Source organism: Scyliorhinus canicula, chromosome 19 (genome assembly GCF_902713615.1).
Source record: "Scyliorhinus canicula chromosome 19, sScyCan1.1, whole genome shotgun sequence".
Lineage (NCBI taxonomy): Eukaryota > Metazoa > Chordata > Chondrichthyes > Carcharhiniformes > Scyliorhinidae > Scyliorhinus > Scyliorhinus canicula.
Genome location: NC_052164.1, coordinates 24,741,266 through 24,759,719, shown reverse-complemented (window position 1 = coordinate 24,759,719; position 18,454 = coordinate 24,741,266). Strand labels below are relative to the sequence as shown.

Genomic DNA, 18,454 nt, shown 5'->3' with positions numbered 1-18,454 from the left:
CGCTTGGCCATCATTAACAAGGATGGTTTGTATCTCTTGGTACTCACTCATCATCTTCCCTCTCTCACTCACGGGGCTCTGGGATAGTCAGTGCCAAAGGTTAATAAAACGGCTGAGGGTCACTATTGGCTGACTGGGTGCCAGCAATGCAGTGTCCAGATCCTGGTTGTTAAGTAATGGGTTAAGAGACATTCCAATTAGTTGTCTCATTTATGTTAAGTATCCAATAATTGACTGATATGTTAAGGGGCTTCAGGTGGCCTTTGTGTCAGTTGATGCAATGTTAGAGTTTTTTTTTGCAGTCTGTTGAAGTAAATTGAAGGCGTTTGTGGAAAAGGAGCAGAAACTTTGACTCTATACAACAGCAGCTAAATGATTAACGAATGGTAGCAGAGGATGGTTGCTGTACAAATATGAAGGGTTGAAAGATACAACTTTTCCAGACCAAACCAAGGTGAGTGAATGAGAAGGAAAACAAAAACAAAGATATATGGCTGAACTAGGAAAAAGATGGCTGGATATGACTAACCCCCCCCCTTATTTTCTGAAAGGGGATCGTACGACTAATGGAGAAGTGCAGTAGTTATGCGGACGAAGGTAACTGCCTTGGGAAAGAGAAAACAAGGTATGGCATTGGCTCTTTCTCTACCTTATGACAGTAAAATCTGGAGCAAAGTGTTTTCTGAGCTGGAATTGGAAGAGTTAGACTCAGAAGAAGGTCTGCAGTCTCTATTAAGTTATATGGATAAGATTTATAAGGAGGATGACTTGTTAAGTGCATATGAAGCATGGTCAGATTTTAATAGGTTCCGGAAAATAGAGGATTTCTCCATTGAAGACTATATAATGGAATTTGGCAGACTGTATAAAAAACTGCAGAAACACAACCTGGAATTTCCATAGTCTGTGTTGGCCTTTAAATTACTAGACTGTGCTAGAGCGAACCACATGGATAGGCGCCTGGTTTTGACAGGAGTTCAGTTTGATAAGGATACTTTATTCGATCAGATGCCAGAAGTTTTAAAAAAGTTTCTGGGGAAACATTCGATTCCGATGGCTCGATGACCCAAATCAGCCTGTAATAAAGCAGAATATGGAAGATACGCTACTAACAGGATGGCAAAATCGTACGGCTACAAACAGGTTCCAAGACTCTAGGAGGAGATCGGGACCTGGAAGTTCTGGACAGAAACCCAGTTAGAACCTACAATAGGAAGATGAACCCCAGAAATGCATGGGGCATGATAATCGATGTTTTTGATGTGACTCCCAATACCATTATGCTTTCAACTGTCCAACATGTTATAATAGTGTTTGAAGCGACACATGACACAGAAGAGTTAGAAGAGGAAAAAGATAGTGACCAGAAAGAAGGCATTGTCCTATTAACAAGCAGTTTTACGCTGGTAATGAGGGTGTTCATTGCAGAATCCTTCAATTGTGCTGTATTGGACAGTGGCTGCACACCTACTGTGTTTGTACTGACTGGTTAAAATGTTACCTGGACTCCTTGAATGCTGAATACTGGAACAAGGTTAAGGAATTTGAAACTTCCACAAGTTTCAGGTTTGGGGACGATAATACTCTGAAGTCGCTGAAAAGAGTGGCGATCCCTTGAAATATTGTTGGAGTGAATCATTTCATTAGCATGGATGTTGTATCAAGTGAGATACCTTTGTTTCTGTGCAGACCGTCGATGAAGAAAGGACACATGAAACTGGATATGGAACAGGATAAGGCAACTGTTTTCGGAAAGACGGTGGACTTACAATTTACACAGTCAGGACACTATTGTATTCCATTACTGACAATAATATTTCAAGTACAGTTGTCAAGGATGTGTAAATGGCAGTTGAAAATGGACTTTAGCTGATAAAAAGCTCGTTGTATTAAAACTGCATAGGCAATTTACGCATCCGTCTCGGAGGCTGAAAAATTTATTAAAGGATGCAGGGGTAAGGGATGAAGACAATACTAAGCAAATAGAACAGGTTAGTGATTGCTGTGAAGTTTGTAGGAAGTACAGAAGGACACCAGCACGACCGATAGTAACCCTACCTTTGGCCAGGGATTTTTAAAAAATATATAAATTTAGAGTACCCAATTCATTTTTCCAATTAAGGGCAATTTAGTGTGGCCAATCCACCGAGCCGGCACATTTTGTTTTGGGCTGTGGGGACGAAACCCATGCAACACGTGGAGAATATGCAAACTCTACACCGACAGTGATCCAGAGCCGGGATCGAACCTGGGACCTTGGCGCCGTGAGGCAACAGTGCTATCCACTGTGCTTTGGCCAGGGATTTTAACGACATTGTGGCCATGGACCTTAAGATCTGGGATAAAGCCAATAATATATTTATTTTGCATTTTGTAGATTTAGCAACCATTTTAGTCAATCAACGATTGTAAGAAGTAAAGAAAAGAGTGTAATTCTGGATCAAATCGTGGAAAAAAGGAAGGGACAGGAATGGGGACAGGAATGGGCCCACCAGCAAAATTCCTTACAGACAATGGGGGAGAATTTGCTAATGAGTTTAGGGATACGTGTGAAAACGTGACTATCACAGTTCTGAATACGGCTGCAGAAAGCCCATTTAGTAATGGTGCGTTGGTGAAAGAAAGCATGCGGTAATAGATGACATGCTCCAGAAAACTTTGGCAGATAGAGCAAACTGTAAACTAAATTCAGCTTTAGCATGGGCAGTACATGCAAATAATTCATTGCAGATGGTTGGGGCTATAGTTCCTATTAATTAATGTTTGGTAGAAATCCTAAATTTCCGTCCATTTTGGATGGCCAGCCTCCAGCTTGGGAAGGGACTACAATTAGCTCTGCCTTTGCTGAGCATTTAAATGCATTACATAACAGTAGAAAAGCTTTTTTGGTAGCAGAAATCTCTGAAAGAATTTGCAGAGCTTTGAGGCATAATGTACAGCCATCAAATACCGTTTTTCAGCAAGGAGACATAGTATGCTATAATAAATGAAAAGGCCTAGGGAAGATCATAGGCATAGATGGCAAAACAATTATTTTGCAACATGGTAATCAAACTGTTAGGGTACATTCATCAAGGATAATGGGTACAGATTAAAAATTCAAATTTAGACAGAGCAGACAGACATGACTAAGAACCAGGGTCATCTGGTACGCATGTGTTACAGAACTATGAGGACCAGTTAACTGATATAGGCAGGGATTCTGTAGAGGAACACAACACTTATGATTTAGAACAGGCCATTTTTCCGAAAGGACAACTGCCGAAGGTTGGTACAAAAGTGACATACTTGCCTGAAGGGTCGAGTCAATGGCAGGATGCAACTGTTATTAGTAGAGTAGGGTAGGCCACTGGAAAGTATAAACATTGGTTGAATGTACAGCATTCAGGGGAGGGAGTAAAGACAATGGATTGGGAACACGAAGTTCAAAAATGGAGGGCACAGAAACACAGTGCCAGTTCAGATAGTACATCGGATAGTGAACAGGTCCGCAGGAAAAGGCCGAGAACTATTGAAAGGACATCCCACAGCTGAAGGGAAAGATCAAGCAGTGGCAGTAAAGAACGAGATACCAGGCGGGAGAGGGGATGCAGTTTATCAAGTTTATCAATTTCTTCAGCCAGAGAGTGGTAGGTCTGTGGAATTCATTGCCACAGAGGGCGGTGGAGGCCAGGACATTGAGTGTCTTTAAGACAGAAATTGATAAATTCTTGATTTCTCGAGGAATTAAGGGCTATGGGGAGAGAGCGGGTAAATGGAGTTGAAATCAACCATGATTGAATGGTGGAGTGGACTCAATGGGCCGAATGGCCTTACTTCCGCTCCTATGTCTTATGGTCTAAGGTCTCAGAACATGAGTAATACTACAAATACTAATAGGAGTAGAAGCCCACATGCGCATGAGATTTTGGTGCCTTCCAATAAGTTAGATGAAAAAGTTATCAAAGATGCCAAATAGCAAGAACTGCATAGTTGGCGTGAATTTAGGGTATACACGGAAGTACCAGGGGACAACGAGCACTATCCCACAGATGGATTTGCATGGAAAAGGTTCTTCCGGATGGAACTTAAGGCAAAGGCCAGGCTTGTGGCGAGGGGATTTGAAGAAAACTTAGAAGATCAGGACTTAAGGGTAAAAATAACACTAGTGTGTGTATGTGCACGTGCCTGCTCTCCAGCCCCGTTTCTATATCCCACCAAATCTTTATGGCACGTCTCTCTCTCCAGCATCCCCCGTTAACATTTTTATGAATGTGCACACGTGGCCTGACCGTTCATTGGACAAATGTCCACTGAGGGAGGGCACAGGTATGTAAAAATGTGCCAGAAGGCTGGTGACGGAATATTTTTTTCCCAACTATATTCCAGAACTTCAAATGCAATCAATAAATTAATCTCTGCACGGCTGACTAGAGGATCCATTTCTACTCCATCCTCAAGGTTAAGACTATGGATGGGCTGGAAAATGCGGTGAGCTGTTGAAAAAGTCCATTGACTTCAGCAGCATTGGAAAATACTGCCAGTTGGAGAGGCCGCAAAGAAGCCTTTTCTTCTCTCCACGAACGGCTTGTTCACAAAAACTGCATGATTCAAAACTGACATTTCCGAGCAAAGAAAAACTGCAATGTGCAAATATTTTGGAACTTTGTTATAAAAACTCAGTACTTGGATGCTGCTTGCCGCTACTAATGGAGCATCACAATCATTGAGAGGCACCGAACGCCCCACATTGTTGTGCGTGATAATAGCTCTGTGTTATGGCTAACAATTCGATCACCATGAGATGGTGGGGGAGGGGAAGAGTGGGAAACCTCTTCTCCTTTTCCAGTATAACTAATTCCACAGCGGGGAAAATTAAATCTCTGCCGGAAGGTTCAGTTTAAAAAAAATAATTTCTTTATTCTCCTCCTCCTTTGCATTTTCTCATAAAGTTACACCCACCAACAATAATCAGTAACAAATATGTCAATCCCCATATCGATAACAACGATCCCATCCTCCCACCGAAGCCAAAACATCAGCCCGCATGTTCACATAAACAACTGACAAAAAGGAATCCGGAATCACACATGGCCACCGTTAACACCCATCGCCCCCAACCCCCCCCCCCCCCCCCCCCCACCCCCACTAATGCTCAACGTTATCCAGTTCTCGAAAGTGCATAATGAATAAAGCTCATGAATTGTAGAACCCCTCCATCCTTCCCCTCAGTTCAAACTTAACCTTCTCAAGGATCAAGAATTCCAACAGGTCCCCCCGCCACGCCAGGGCACAGGGTGGAGAGGCTGCTCTCCAACCTATCAGGATCGACCTTCAGGCAATCAACAAGGCGAAGGCTACAACATCTGCCTCCGCACCCATTTCCAACCCTGGCTGGTCCGACACCCTGAATATGGTGCACGACTTTAGGAATTATCCTAAAAACCTCCTTCCAGTAATTCTCTAGCTTTGGACAGGATCAAAACATATGCAAATAGCTCCGTAGACCACGGACACTATCTCTTTCTCCAGTTCCCCTGTTGTCAGCACCTCTTCCAGCAATGTGGAGGCCGGCTCCTCCGGAAATTCTGAATCGCCTTTCTGGCAAAATCTCGAACCTGCATGTATCTAAACATTTCTCCCTGCTCCAGCTCATAGTTCGCTTCCAGCTCCTTCAATCCTGCAAACCGATCCCTAAGAAACAAATCCTTCAGTGTCTTAATCCCCTTCGCCTCCCATTTCCGAAAATTTCCATCCCACCTCCCTGGCTCAAAACTGTGGTTCCCCCTAATCGGCATTTCCGAAGTGTTGGCGAAACTGCCTCCAAATTCTCAATGAAGCTATTATTACCGGACTCCCCGTGTATTTCCCCGGGGCTATCGGGAGCGGCGCTTTTGTTAGTGCTTTCAATCCTGACCCCCTGCACATACACTCCTCCATTCTGACCCACTGGGAATCAACCCCTCTTACCCAGCTCCGCACCTTCTCCACATTCGCCGCCCACTAGTAGTACATCAGGTTCGGAAGACCCAAACCTCCTGCCTGCCTTCCCCTCTGTAGTAGCACCTAGCCTGAAGGTTCAGTTAAGAGTTCAGAACATAGAATTTACAGTGCAAAAAGGAGGCCGTTTGGCCCATCAAGCCTGCACCGGCCCTTGGAAACAGCACCCCATTTAAGCCCACAACTCCGCCCCATACCCAGCAACCCCACCCAACCCCTTTGGACACAAAGGGCAATTTAGCATGGCCAATCCAGCTAATCTGCCGTCTTTGGGCTGCGGGAGGACACCGGAGCTCCCGGAGGAAACCCACGCAGACATGAGGAGAACGTGCAGTCGCAGCACAGACAGTGACCCAAGCCAGGAATCGAACCTGGGACCCTGGAGCTGTGAAGCGACAATGCTAACCACTGTGCTACCATGCCACCCACCGTGAGATAGATTGGGACAGTTCCTCTGGGAGTGAAGAAGGTTGAGATGAGTTTTGATAGAGATGTTCAAAATCATGAGGAGGCTGGACAGAGAAACTTTCCCCCCTCATAAAAAGATTCAAGAACAGGAGGGAACAGATTTAAGGTGATTTGTAGAAGAAGCAATTGCGATGTGAGAAAAATCTTTTTCGCACAACGAGTGGTTTGGGTCTGGGATGCACCGCCTGGAAGTGTGGTGGAGGCAGATTTAATCAAGGCATTCGCGGGGACATTATATGATTACTTGAATAGAAATAATGTGCAGGGGTATGGGGAAAAGGCAGGGGGGTTCCACTAAGCTCATTTGAAGAGTGTGTGCAAACACAATGGGCCAAATGGCCGCCTTCTGTGCTGGAACAATTCTGTGGTTCTCAATGATTCTGTTTCTACTTTTTCCCCAAGTTTGCCTTATATGCTGAGCAACCTTCAATGACACAAAAACGTATGCGGCAACACTAACAACAAATTGACAGCAATCATTTCTGCATGACGGTATATCATTGCCATTTAACTTGACTCTTGATGCCCTTGCTGACAAATCATTGATGTTCTTACAACTTTGCTGCTCATACTCCGGAATAGCTGTACCTGTTGTGAGATGAAGATGCCTCTGCTCGCAGTAAGGATCCTCCATTGAAAAATGGCATAGTGACAGCGGAATTCCTGTGCAGTGCATCAGTCAGGTTCCTGCAATTCTGGAGTAATAAGGATTTGGTTTCGGTGAATGAATTTGATCCCCCTTCAGCATGCTGGCATGATAATCCCATCACCACCACAGGCTTCATGTCCATACGTTGCAGGAACGCCAGGCCAAATGCCAGGCTGGATACCATCTCTTTCGAGCAAAAGATCTCTTCATCCACCTGATAGACATAAAGATAAGTTAGTCAATACCACAAATCGGTTATTAGACAGCGACTGCAGTGGTTCTATTTTCAGACAAGTAGCATATTGCATATTTAGCTTCCACTTCCACCTCTGCCTGTTGATCGGAAACCATGGGTCATATGAATCCTGGGTCCGGTTGAGAGAGTCCTTCTACAACCTTCCCACCTTACCCAAAATATAATTTCCCTACCATTTTAGTTCAGATGAATCTTAAAACCGAGAGAGACAGAAATTCTACCATGTCAATACCCACCCCCACTGAAAAGGTGGAAGAGACAGATGATGCAATGTTATTCTACGAAAGGATTAATTTTCTCCTTTTTCGTTTAATTTCTTTTAATTAATAGAAGCACAAGGGGCATTTATTACGAAAAACATCCTGCAGTATTTTACGCTGGTTGTCAAAAGGCACCTGGGCCAAAACTTAGCTAGTTAGCTTTATAAAACACAGGAAACATCAGGATGGAAAAAGACCACTTATCCCATCGAAGTTCACCCTTTTATATTTTAACTTGAAAATTGTCGCATCCAGCTGTATTTTAACAGCCCCAACATTCTTGCATACAACACCTCTTCTGTCAGTACTGTGATGAATGTATATTTCACATTTGTGGAAGTAATGATATTAAAACCTTTGGTTTGAAATACATACAGTGTGTCTGCTAAAGCTGTAATTAAGGTGTTGTAAATGTTTGAGGTAATCGTACATTCCAGCCACTTACCTGGTGACAGATAAAGGGCGAATGGAACATTGTTTATATTTTTAATGGTTCCCTGGAGCCTAGATCATTTTAAGGATTTTATTTATCCCTGGCTAAGCAGGTCATGGAAATTAGTGGGATACAGATGGTGTAATTAATGGGAGGAGCCAGGCCTGTCTGTAGTTTTACAGTCTGCTATAAGATTTTAAGTTGAACAGCAGTTTGCCATAGGATTGGATATCTCTACATGACAGGTATCAGTGAGAACCTGACACTGGAAAGATATGGGAAAATTCCACCCCTAATCTTGGTTTCTCTAGCTACAGATGCTGTCCAACCTGCTGAATATTTCCAGCATATTCATTTTATTATTTTAAACATCTGTTTGATAGCTGTCCTCCACCCATGATAAAAATGGCATTGCTTGTGTTGTCATTTGAGGCTACTGTCCAGATTTCTTTGTGGGCTAAACTCTCAATAGCATGCATCGATAGGCGGGGATTTTCCGACCCGGACATAGCGGGGCCCGCTTCGGGATGGTCGGCAGCCCAGCCAGAAGCCCACTAACTATTGACAGGACTGTATGGTCGGGTCGCAGTCGTCCCAACATTGGTCAGTTTCCTCTGCTTTGAATTCAAAGGCTCTGCAGCTCCTTCCACCAGCATCAGAAAAACAGACAATTGTAGTTTGTATGAATGACGTGGAGGAATATATTTTGCTAGTTTAATCAGCAGGTAGGGGGATTTTCCGTTGCTTCTCGGCAGTCCGCTTTTGAACACTATTTACTCCAAAGTAATGCTTTCTAATTTGATCTTGCTGTTGCAGAATGAAGGCAAGCATATATTTAGTCAATGCAACAAATCTCTCTGCACTCAAACCACTTCCTGACAAAGTGGGCTTTTGTTCATCAGTGTTGGATCACTTTTTCTAATTCAGCGGTATGGCGGAGTTTGCACATTCTCCCCATGTCGGCCTGGGTCTCACCCCCCACAACCCAAAGATGGGCAGGGTAGGTGAATTGGCCACTCTAATTGGCCCCTTAATTGGAAAAAAGAATAATGTACTCTACATTTAAAAAAAAAATTATCAGCATCCAACCATTTAAGCTGATACCACTTAAGAACTCTGCCATTGCTGAACACAAAGCAGCCTGGAACAAACAGAAAAGATCAGGTGGGAAGGGAGTCCTGGCATACCAACTTGTTCGTTCACTATTATCATCACTCTTGTTTTGGCTCGATCACTTATTTTTAGGATTATATACGGACACAGAATCACAGAATTTACAGTGCAGAAGGAGGCCATTCGGACCATTGAGTCTGCACCGTCTCTTGGAAAGAGCACCCTGCCTAAGCCCACACCTCCACCCTATCCCCACACTTCCACCCTATCCCCGTAACCCTACCTTTCCTTTTTTGGACACCAAGGGCAATTTAGCATAGCCAATGCACCTACCCCTGCACATCTTTGGACTGTGGGTGGAAACCGGAGCACCCGGAGGAAACCCACACAGACACGGAGAGAACGTGCAGACAGTGACCCAAGTCGGGAATCGAACCAGGGACCCTGGTGCTGTGAAGCCATTGTGCTAACCACTATGCCACCATGCTGCCGAACATACAAATTAGGAACAGGAGGCGGCCATTCGGCCCTTCGATCCTGCTCTGGCATTCAATAAGATCATGGCTCGTCTCAATGTAACTTCAACCCCAAGTTCCTGCTGACCCCCGATAACCTTTTACACCCTTGTTAATCAAGAATCTATCTAGCGTGCCTTAAAAATATTCAAAAACTCTGCTTGCACTGCCTTTTGAGAAAGTGTTAGAGAAGCTCAACCCTCATAAAATAATTCTCCTCAGCTCCGTCTTAATTGAATAACCTCTTATTTTTAAACAGTGAATCTTAGATCTAGATCCTTCAGCAAAAGGAAACATCCACATCCACCCTGTCAATACCCCTCACGATCTTAAAGGGTTTTGATCAAGTCACCTCTCACCCTTCTAAACTCTAGTGGATACAAACCTGATCTCTTCAACCTTTCCTCACAAGACAGCGCCCCCCTCCCAGACCTGCTATTAGTCTAGTAAACCTTCTCTGAACTGCTTCTAACACATTTTACATATTTCCTTTAATTTGTACCCCAAGAACCGACTGAACTTCTCAATGTTTCCAGTATATTTTCCATCCCGGCCAGTGGGCACGACACATACAGGAGCAGGTCGTCCGCATAGAGAGAGACCCTGTGTTCCTCCACCTCCCCACCCCCCAGTCATTCCCTTCCACCCCTTTGCAGCTCTCAATGCAATCGCCAACGGCTCTGTGGCCAGCGCGAACAGCAACGGGGAGAATGGGCATCCCTGTCTGATCCCGCGATATAGTCTGAAATAATCTGACATTACCCTGTTCGTCCTAGCTTTTGGGGCCTGGTACAATAGTCTGATCCAATTAATCAGTTCCTCCCCGAACCCAAACCGTCCAAGCGCCTCCCACAAATAGCCCCACTCCACCCGGTCGAAGGCCTTCTCAGCGTCCGTTGCCACCACTACCTCCACCTCCTTGCCCGTCGGGGGCATCATGATCACATTAAGCAATCCACTCAAGTTAGCTGTCAGCTGCCTGCCTTTCACAAACCCTGTCAGATTGTCCCGAACCACCTCCGGTACGCAGTTCTCAATTCTAATCGCCAGGAGCTTGGCGTCCACATTGATCAGGGAGATTGGCCTGTATGACCCGCAGGATTCCGGGTCCTTGTACCGCTTCAATATCAGCAAGATGGTGGCTTGCGACATAGTCGGCCACAGGATCCCTCTGTCCCTTGCCTCATTAAAAACCCTAGTCAAGAGTCCCACTATCTCCGAGAACTTCTTGTAAAACTCTACTGGGTATCCATCTGGTTCCGGGGTTTCCCTGACTGCATGGCTTTTAGGCCCCCCAATACCTCCTCCGCTCTAATCGGGGCCCCCAGCCCGTCCACTAGTCCCCCGCCTACTTTTGGGAAGGTTAGTCCGTCCAGGAACCTTTTCACCTCCTCCGGCTCTTCCGGGGGTTCTGAAGTGTACAGCTTACTATAGAAGACCCGAAATACCTTTATTCAGTCCTGCCGGGTCCTCCACTCTGCTCCCCTCCCCATCAATCACTCTACTTTTTTCCCTGGCCGCCTCCCTCATCCTGAGTTGCTGCGCTAGCAATCTGCTGGCCTTCTCCCCATGCTCATACACCAGTCCCCTCGCCTGCCTAAGTTATTCCACGGCCCTACTCGTGGATAGCACCCCCAGTTCCGCCTGCAATCTCCGTCTCTCCCTGAGTAGGTCCTCCCCCGGGGACCCCGCATGCTCCTCGTCTATCCGGTAAATCTCCCTAACCAATCTGTCCATTTCTCCTCTGTCCTCCCTGACCCTGCGAGCCCGAACTGAGATCAGCTGCCCCCTCACTACTGCCTTCAACGCCTCCCACAGGATCGCTGCTGAAACCTCCCCCGTAGCGTTCACCTATAAGTAATTTTGCATACACTTCCGAAGTCTCTCACATATCCCCTCCTCTGACAACAATCCTACGTCTAACCTCCATTGCGGGTGTTGGTAATTCATCCCCCCCAACCTGCAGGTCCACCCAATGTGGGGCATGGTCCGAGATAGTGATTGCCGAGTATTCCGTATTCTTTACCTCCCCTACATAGCCTTTGCTCAAGAATTTAAAAATACGATCCTAGAATATACTTTATGAGCATGCGAGTAAAACGAGTAGCCCCTCCAGTCAGCCGTCTGGATCTCCATGAGTTCACTGCCCCCAAGTTGCTCCATGAACCCTTTCAGCTCCCTTGCCATTGCTGGGAGTCTACCTGTTCTGGGACATGACCGGTCCAGGCCCAGGCCCGTATTAAAGTCCCCGTATTATCAACTTGCGCGAGTCTCGGTCCGGGATCTTCCCCAGCACTCTTTTGATAAAATTAACATGGTCCCAGTTTGGAGCAAATATGTTCACCAGCACCACACTTCTCCCCTCCAGCTTGCCCCTTACCATAAGGAATCTGCGACTATGCCATCTGCCTCAAATTGGACCCGCTTATTGATCATAATTGCTACCCCCCTGGACTTAGAATCCAAGTCCGAGTGGAAGACCTGGCTGATCCAGCCCTTCCTTTGCCTAGGCTGGTCAGACACTTTCAGATGCGTCTCCTGCAACATAATTAAGTCCGCCTTTAGAGCCCGCAAATGCGTGAGAACACGCGCCCTTTTCACTGGCCCATTTAGTCCCCTGACATTCCAGTTGATCAGTCTGGTTGGGGGGCACACCCCCCCCAAAACCGGTCAGCCACAACTATTCTTGGCTCGCGCCTTGGCCACCTCCACCCCCAACCTCCTCTCCATTACCTACTTCAGATCCCCCCCCCCCCACGTCAGCAGAATAACTATTCCCCCCCAGCAACATCCCCCGATAACCCCACCCCTGCCATCTACTGGCTGTATCCCCCCCCCCCCCCCCCACCTGACTCCCTTGACTAGCCAATCTGCTAGCCCGGTGACTCATCCCTCCGGCACCCACTTGTCTCACTCCCATTGTTTCCCCGATCCCATCTCCCCAGCACCACCATCCCCCACTCCGACCCACTGGAGCAGTCTCACTAAGATAAGAAAGATCAAACAAGATGTAAACATCAAACGGCAGCACGAGGCTGCTCCAGGTACAATACAGTTCCAGCCGTGTACACAGAAAAGTGATAACCCACGTCCCTTTCTGAGCATTAATAAAATAACATCGCAATAACCCAGTACCCGTACATCACCCAACCGAAACAAACATAAAAACCATAATATACATGAAACGAAAGCCCCCAACCAACATCTTTAATCCCCATTGCTGACCGGCCACCCTTATGTAACAATAAAGGCTCCAGCACACCCCGAGAGCCCGACAAAAGGTACCCACCACAGCAGGGGGAAAAAAGGAGGGGAAATAAACAACAAAAAAAGGGATAAGGACCATACGAGAGCTCCTTAACTTTTTCGTCCTGGGCATCCAGCCTCTGGTTCAGCTGATCCACTGCCTTCTGAAGTGGGTCCAAGTTTTCCCGCTTCAACAACTCAAAACTGCTTTTAATCACCTGCAGCATGTTTTCCAGCGCTTGCTGGATCGCCGGGTCCGAGGTCCGTAGGTCTGCCATCTTTGCTCCCGGGTCAGCTTCCCCTGCACCATGTATTTGTCCCTTCCTCTCCTGTTTTCGCTGCTTTCTGCCCTCCCGCGGTTCCACGCAGCTCTGCTCGCTCCTCCGCACCTCCGTGGCTGTCCTTTCACCGCTCCACAGTCCCGCAAAACCGGGGAACCAGGTCCTCAAATCCCGCCGGAGTGAGAGCCACCGAATGTGCGGCTCACTCACTCATCGCCGCCACCGGAAGTCCCCATATTTCCTTTAATAAGGCAAACAGGGACGGCATCGTGGCACTGCTGCCTCACGGCACTGAGGACCTGGGTTCGATCCCACCCCTGGGTCACTGTCCGTGTGGAATTTGCACATTCTCCCAGTGTTTGCGTGGATTTCACCCCCCCCAACAACCCAAAGACGTGCAGGGTAGGTGGATCGGCCACACTAATTGCCCCTTCATTGGAAAAAACAAAGAAGGAGAACAGTACTGTACAAAATATTCCATATGTGGTCTCACCAATGCCCTGTACAACTGAAGCATAATCAATTGGCTTCACAATAAATGATAACATTTTATTAGCTTTCCTAATTACTTGCTGTTACGATTGTTGTTGATGAGATGTTCATTGGACATAGTAATGCTCTAAATGTATTTTTTAAATCTGCAGGGAATTTGAGCTTCTCGTAGTTGAAGAAAAGAGTTTGAAATTATTTTGACCACTCAATAGAAATCCATGAATTGATGCAGTTCCAGATTATGGACTGATTAATGCAGAAAAACATACTATTCAGTATATGGTTTCTAAGAACATTTTGTCTGAGTTCTTTGCCCTCAACTCAGCAATGTTTAGCAAAGCTAATTCAAGAAGATTAGATTTATTTTCTCCTTCAGGGATCCCTTGCAGAATCCCATCACTCTCAATATGTATTTGTCAATGGCCTACTCGTTACATCAAATGGTGCAGTGTCAATGATTGCGGAATCAATCACATGATTGCATTATCTGTCCTTGGCCCCAATCAGCAAAAACAAAATCCAAGCTGTAAAAGACCATTAACCTTGCTGATGATTAGGAGGAAGACCAAAATTATCCAGTTCTAGACTGAGGTCCAAGAGGGAACATCCTCTTGATTTTGAGAGGATAAATAGTCAAAACAGTCAATCGCATTGTTGGGGCATCTTTGGTACCTCCCTCAGCTATCAATTCACCTGTAATGTGCATTATCCTCTCCTGTTATATGGTAGGTTATGTAGAATCATAGAATTTACAGAGCAGGAGGCCATGCATCCCATCGAGTCTGCACCAGCCCTTGGAAAGAGCATCCTATCTAAGCCCACGCCTCCACCCCTATCCCCATAACCCCACCTAATCTTTTGGACCCCAAGGAGAAATTTATCATGGCCAATCCACCTAACCTGCACAACTTTGGACTGTGGCAAATTTGCCATCCGAGGGTCGGACGACGGCTTCCACAGAACGTGGGAGCCATTCATGCAACTGTTCCGGGACCTATTTGTGGCCAATGTACAAGAGGAAGAATAGTCGGGGGAAGGTAGCGGGCTACAGGTTCGTTACGGGGGTTCGATGGCTAGCTAAGGCCCAAAACCAAGCTAAATAAACATGTTGAGGGGGGGGGGGGGGGGCGCAGTTACTACTACGAAGATGCTTACCTGTAAATATGTATGTTAATTTTTGCGTGTTTGTTTTTGTTTGTTTTTTTTTTGTTTCTCTCTCCTAACAATTTGTAATTTGTTCAATATAAAATACGAAAACTGAATAAAAACATTTATAAAAAAAACTTTGGACTGTGGGAGGAAACGGGAACTCCCGGACGAAACCCACACAGACACGGGGAGAAAATGCAAACTCCACACAAGACACTGGAATCGAACCTGGGACTTTGGAGCTGTGCGGCAGCAGTGCTAACCACTGTGCCACCCCATGCGTGTGGTGGCACTGTGCATCAAGCGAAGTGTGCTGTACAGTATTAGGAATTATACTGCAATTGTCACAGCATATCACAATTTTATGAATTTGCACTCCAAGTGTAGAGTCTTACCTTGTGAGCGTGCATATTGGGAAGAGGGGTGCCCACCCCACACACAATTTCCCATTTGAGAACCAGGTGCACATATCGGAAATTTGAGCACACTGATGAAGCATTTTGGTTATTGTGATACTAACAAGGTGAATGTGAAAGGGTCAAGTGGATCTGCAGTTTATCAAGCAGAGGATGAGGGGAATCACTGACTAAATCGATTCCTTAAAAATCGCTCGTTGTGCTTTCAGCAGTCTTGACTACACATCTATACAATGTCTGAATACCACTACAAGGTTCTTATTGGACAAGACTATCAACTAGTGAACTCTGATCTCCTCAAATAGAGAGATGTTCTTGCTGTGAATGAAATCCAGCTTCCTGCTTATTGCAGAATACTTCACAGATCTTTCTATTCTGTCCCAATAATCTACCTCAGCATTTATAGCTAAACGGGGCAGCATAGCGGCGCAGTGGTTAGCACTACTATCTTAGAGCGCCAAGGACCCGGGCTCGATCCTGGCCCCAGGCTCGATCCACTGTCCGTGTGGAGTTTGCACATTCTCCCCGTGTCTGCGTGGGTCTCAACTCCACGGCCCAAAGATGCGCAGGGTAGTTGGATTGGCCACACTAAATTGCCTCTTAATTGGAAAAAACAAATGGAGTACTCTAAATTTACTTTAAAAAAAAAGCATTTATAGCTAAAGGAATAGAGGATAAGGTAAGGAAGTGTTGCTGCAACTGTACAAGGCATTGGTGAGACCGAACCTGGGGTATTGTGCACAGTTTTGGTCCCCTTATTTGAAGAAATACGTAGTGGTATTGGAGGCAGTTCAGAGGAGGTTCATTAGATTGATTCTCAAGATGAGGGGTTTGTGTTATGAAGAGAGATTGTGCAGTTTAGGCCTATACTCTCTCGAGTACAGAAGAATGAGGGGGGATCAAATTGAGGTATAAGATGACAAAAGGTATGGATAAAGTAGACGTGGAGAAGATGCTTCCTCGTGTGCGGCATTCTAGAACAAGAGGTCATAGTCACAGGATAAGAGGTAGCAAATTTAAAACACGAGGAGAATTACTTCTCCCAAAGGGTTGTGAATCTGTGGAATTCACTACCCCCAGAGTGCTGTGGATGCTGGGACAGTGAGTAAACTTGAGGAGTGAGACAGATTTTGAATTAGTAATGGATTGAAGGTTTTGCAGAGAACGAGCAGGTTGGTGGAGAGGAGATCAGCCTTGATCATATTGAACGGAGAAGCAGGCTCAACAGGCTAAACTGCCCACTCCTGCTCCTAGTTCTTACGTTATAAGAAAGAACTAGTCTGTCTATTTTCACCTTCCAGCTCTTGGTCTGCAGTCCAGTAGGTATTAGCACCTCAAGCACAAATCTGGTGTTCTTGGTTACTACAGGTATCAAGGGTTATGGGGAGAAGGCATGAGAAAGGGGATTAGGAACATATCAGCCATGATCGAACGGCAGAACAGACCCGATGGGCCAAATGGCCTAATTATGCTCCTATATCTTACAGTCTTGACTACCCCAGTACCAAACTCAGAAGCACCATCCATCAATGCACAAGTCAAACATGTCCACATTGTCAATCAGCTTCTTGCAACATTGCTGCTTTTTAGCTGCTAAATTAGGGATAATTCTGCTCAAATTACTTTCACATTTACAGTCAAATGTGTGAATGGGGCACCTTCATTCCAGCAGCTGTGGTAGACCCAGATTCCAGAGATAAAAGGACTGGATATCCAACTCACTTTACCATTTTTAAAATGTATTTGTTCATGGGATGTGGATGTCGCTGGCTTGACCAGCATTTTTCACCCACTGCCCTTGGGAAGGTGGTGTGGAGCTGCCTTCGCGAGCCCCTGCAGTCATTGTGGTGTAGGTACAACCACTGTGCTATGAGGGAGGGAGTTCCAGGATTTCAATGCGATGAAGGAAGGGATTGTACAATTCCAAGCCAAGATGGTGTCATAATATACATCTATGTATATAATGGAGTGCAGACAGGCAGCGATTGAGACACAGGATGACCAGTAAGCACACAGAACAGAGCAGCCAATTACCAGACAGGACAAGACCACTATAAAGCCAGAGGGCACCAGTTTTCCCGCTCTCTCGGGACCCAGCCTCTGAGACTGTCAGAGTTCGTGAGCTGGCCAGTGTAAACACCATGTGGCAGCTAGTAAGTCTGGTTAGGCTGGTATCAGGTCTCCAGTCAAGTCAGCATAGTGTCAACCCACAGTTGAACATGTATAATAGTTTAGATGTTAAATAAAATTGTGTTGCATTTTATCAAGTGTTGGAAGTCTGTCTCCCGCTCCACTGCGTCAAGCGCAGTCCACATCGATCCAGCCTGTCCAACACATCAGATGGTGTGGGGCTTGGGGTGGATTCAATCCTTCAAAAGCTGCCATGGTGAAAATATGATGCCACCCACAATATACCAAATGTGTTAACCAGAAAAATATTTGGTGCCCATGTTCCCCCCTTGATCACTCCTTGTGGCTGCACAGGGGCATAGTAAAGCGCAGAAGGTGGGGTAGCACAGTGGTTAGCACTGCTGCCACACAGCACCAGGGATCGAGGTTCAATTCCAACCTTAGGTGACTGCCTGTGTGTGCGTGGATTTCCTCCGGGTGCTCCGGTTTCCTCCCACAGTACAAATTTGGGCAAGTTAGGCGGATTGGCCACACTATGAGTGTCCAAAGATTAGGGGGGGGGGGGGAGAAAGAGAGGGGGAGCGCTCTATCAGAGGGTCGTGCAGACTCGATGGGCTGAACAGCCTCCTTCTGCACCGTAGGCATCCTATGATTCTATGACCACTCCCGCCGCACCAGCAGAGATGCCACTTCAGTCCAGGCTGGGTTGCTGTCAGCATTGTGGCCATGATGCAATGAACCCACGATTAGAAACACGGTGGACCCGGTCATCCCCATCCCCATCCTGTCAATGATGAGGAGGTAGAATACGACAAGAGGAATTTAAAAAAAAAATCAAACAGGACAAGTCCAATACTCGTCCAGTTAAAACAAAAAGAAAACCCCAATCGTTGGAAAGTATAAAGCTGACAACACTGACGTGTTTTGGCCGCATGAATGCTATTTAAGAAAGTCCAGGTTGGTTTCCAAAAACAGGCAAAACCAGAAGTGTCAAGTGAGTTTCACAACTTTCCAAAAGTAAACTCAACACCAAATCTATAAGTAAACAAAGGGGGAGGGGGAGAACG

At 46.0% G+C, this 18,454-nt stretch overlaps 1 protein-coding gene across 4 annotated transcripts in view; it reads right to left on the bottom strand.

The window, feature by feature from the left end:
- nags (N-acetylglutamate synthase) overlaps positions 1-18,454 on the bottom strand; it is a 70,094-nt gene that overhangs the window by 48,153 nt on the left and 3,487 nt on the right. For all 4 annotated transcript variants that reach the window (XR_005458178.1, XM_038779112.1, XM_038779113.1 and 1 more), the window contains exon 2: positions 7,036-7,310. Coding sequence is in view for 3 of the 4 variants with exons in the window: in XM_038779112.1 (XP_038635040.1) it covers positions 7,036-7,310 (275 nt within the window). In the remaining variant the exon portion in view is untranslated. The remainder of the gene's footprint in view (positions 1-7,035; positions 7,311-18,454) is intronic.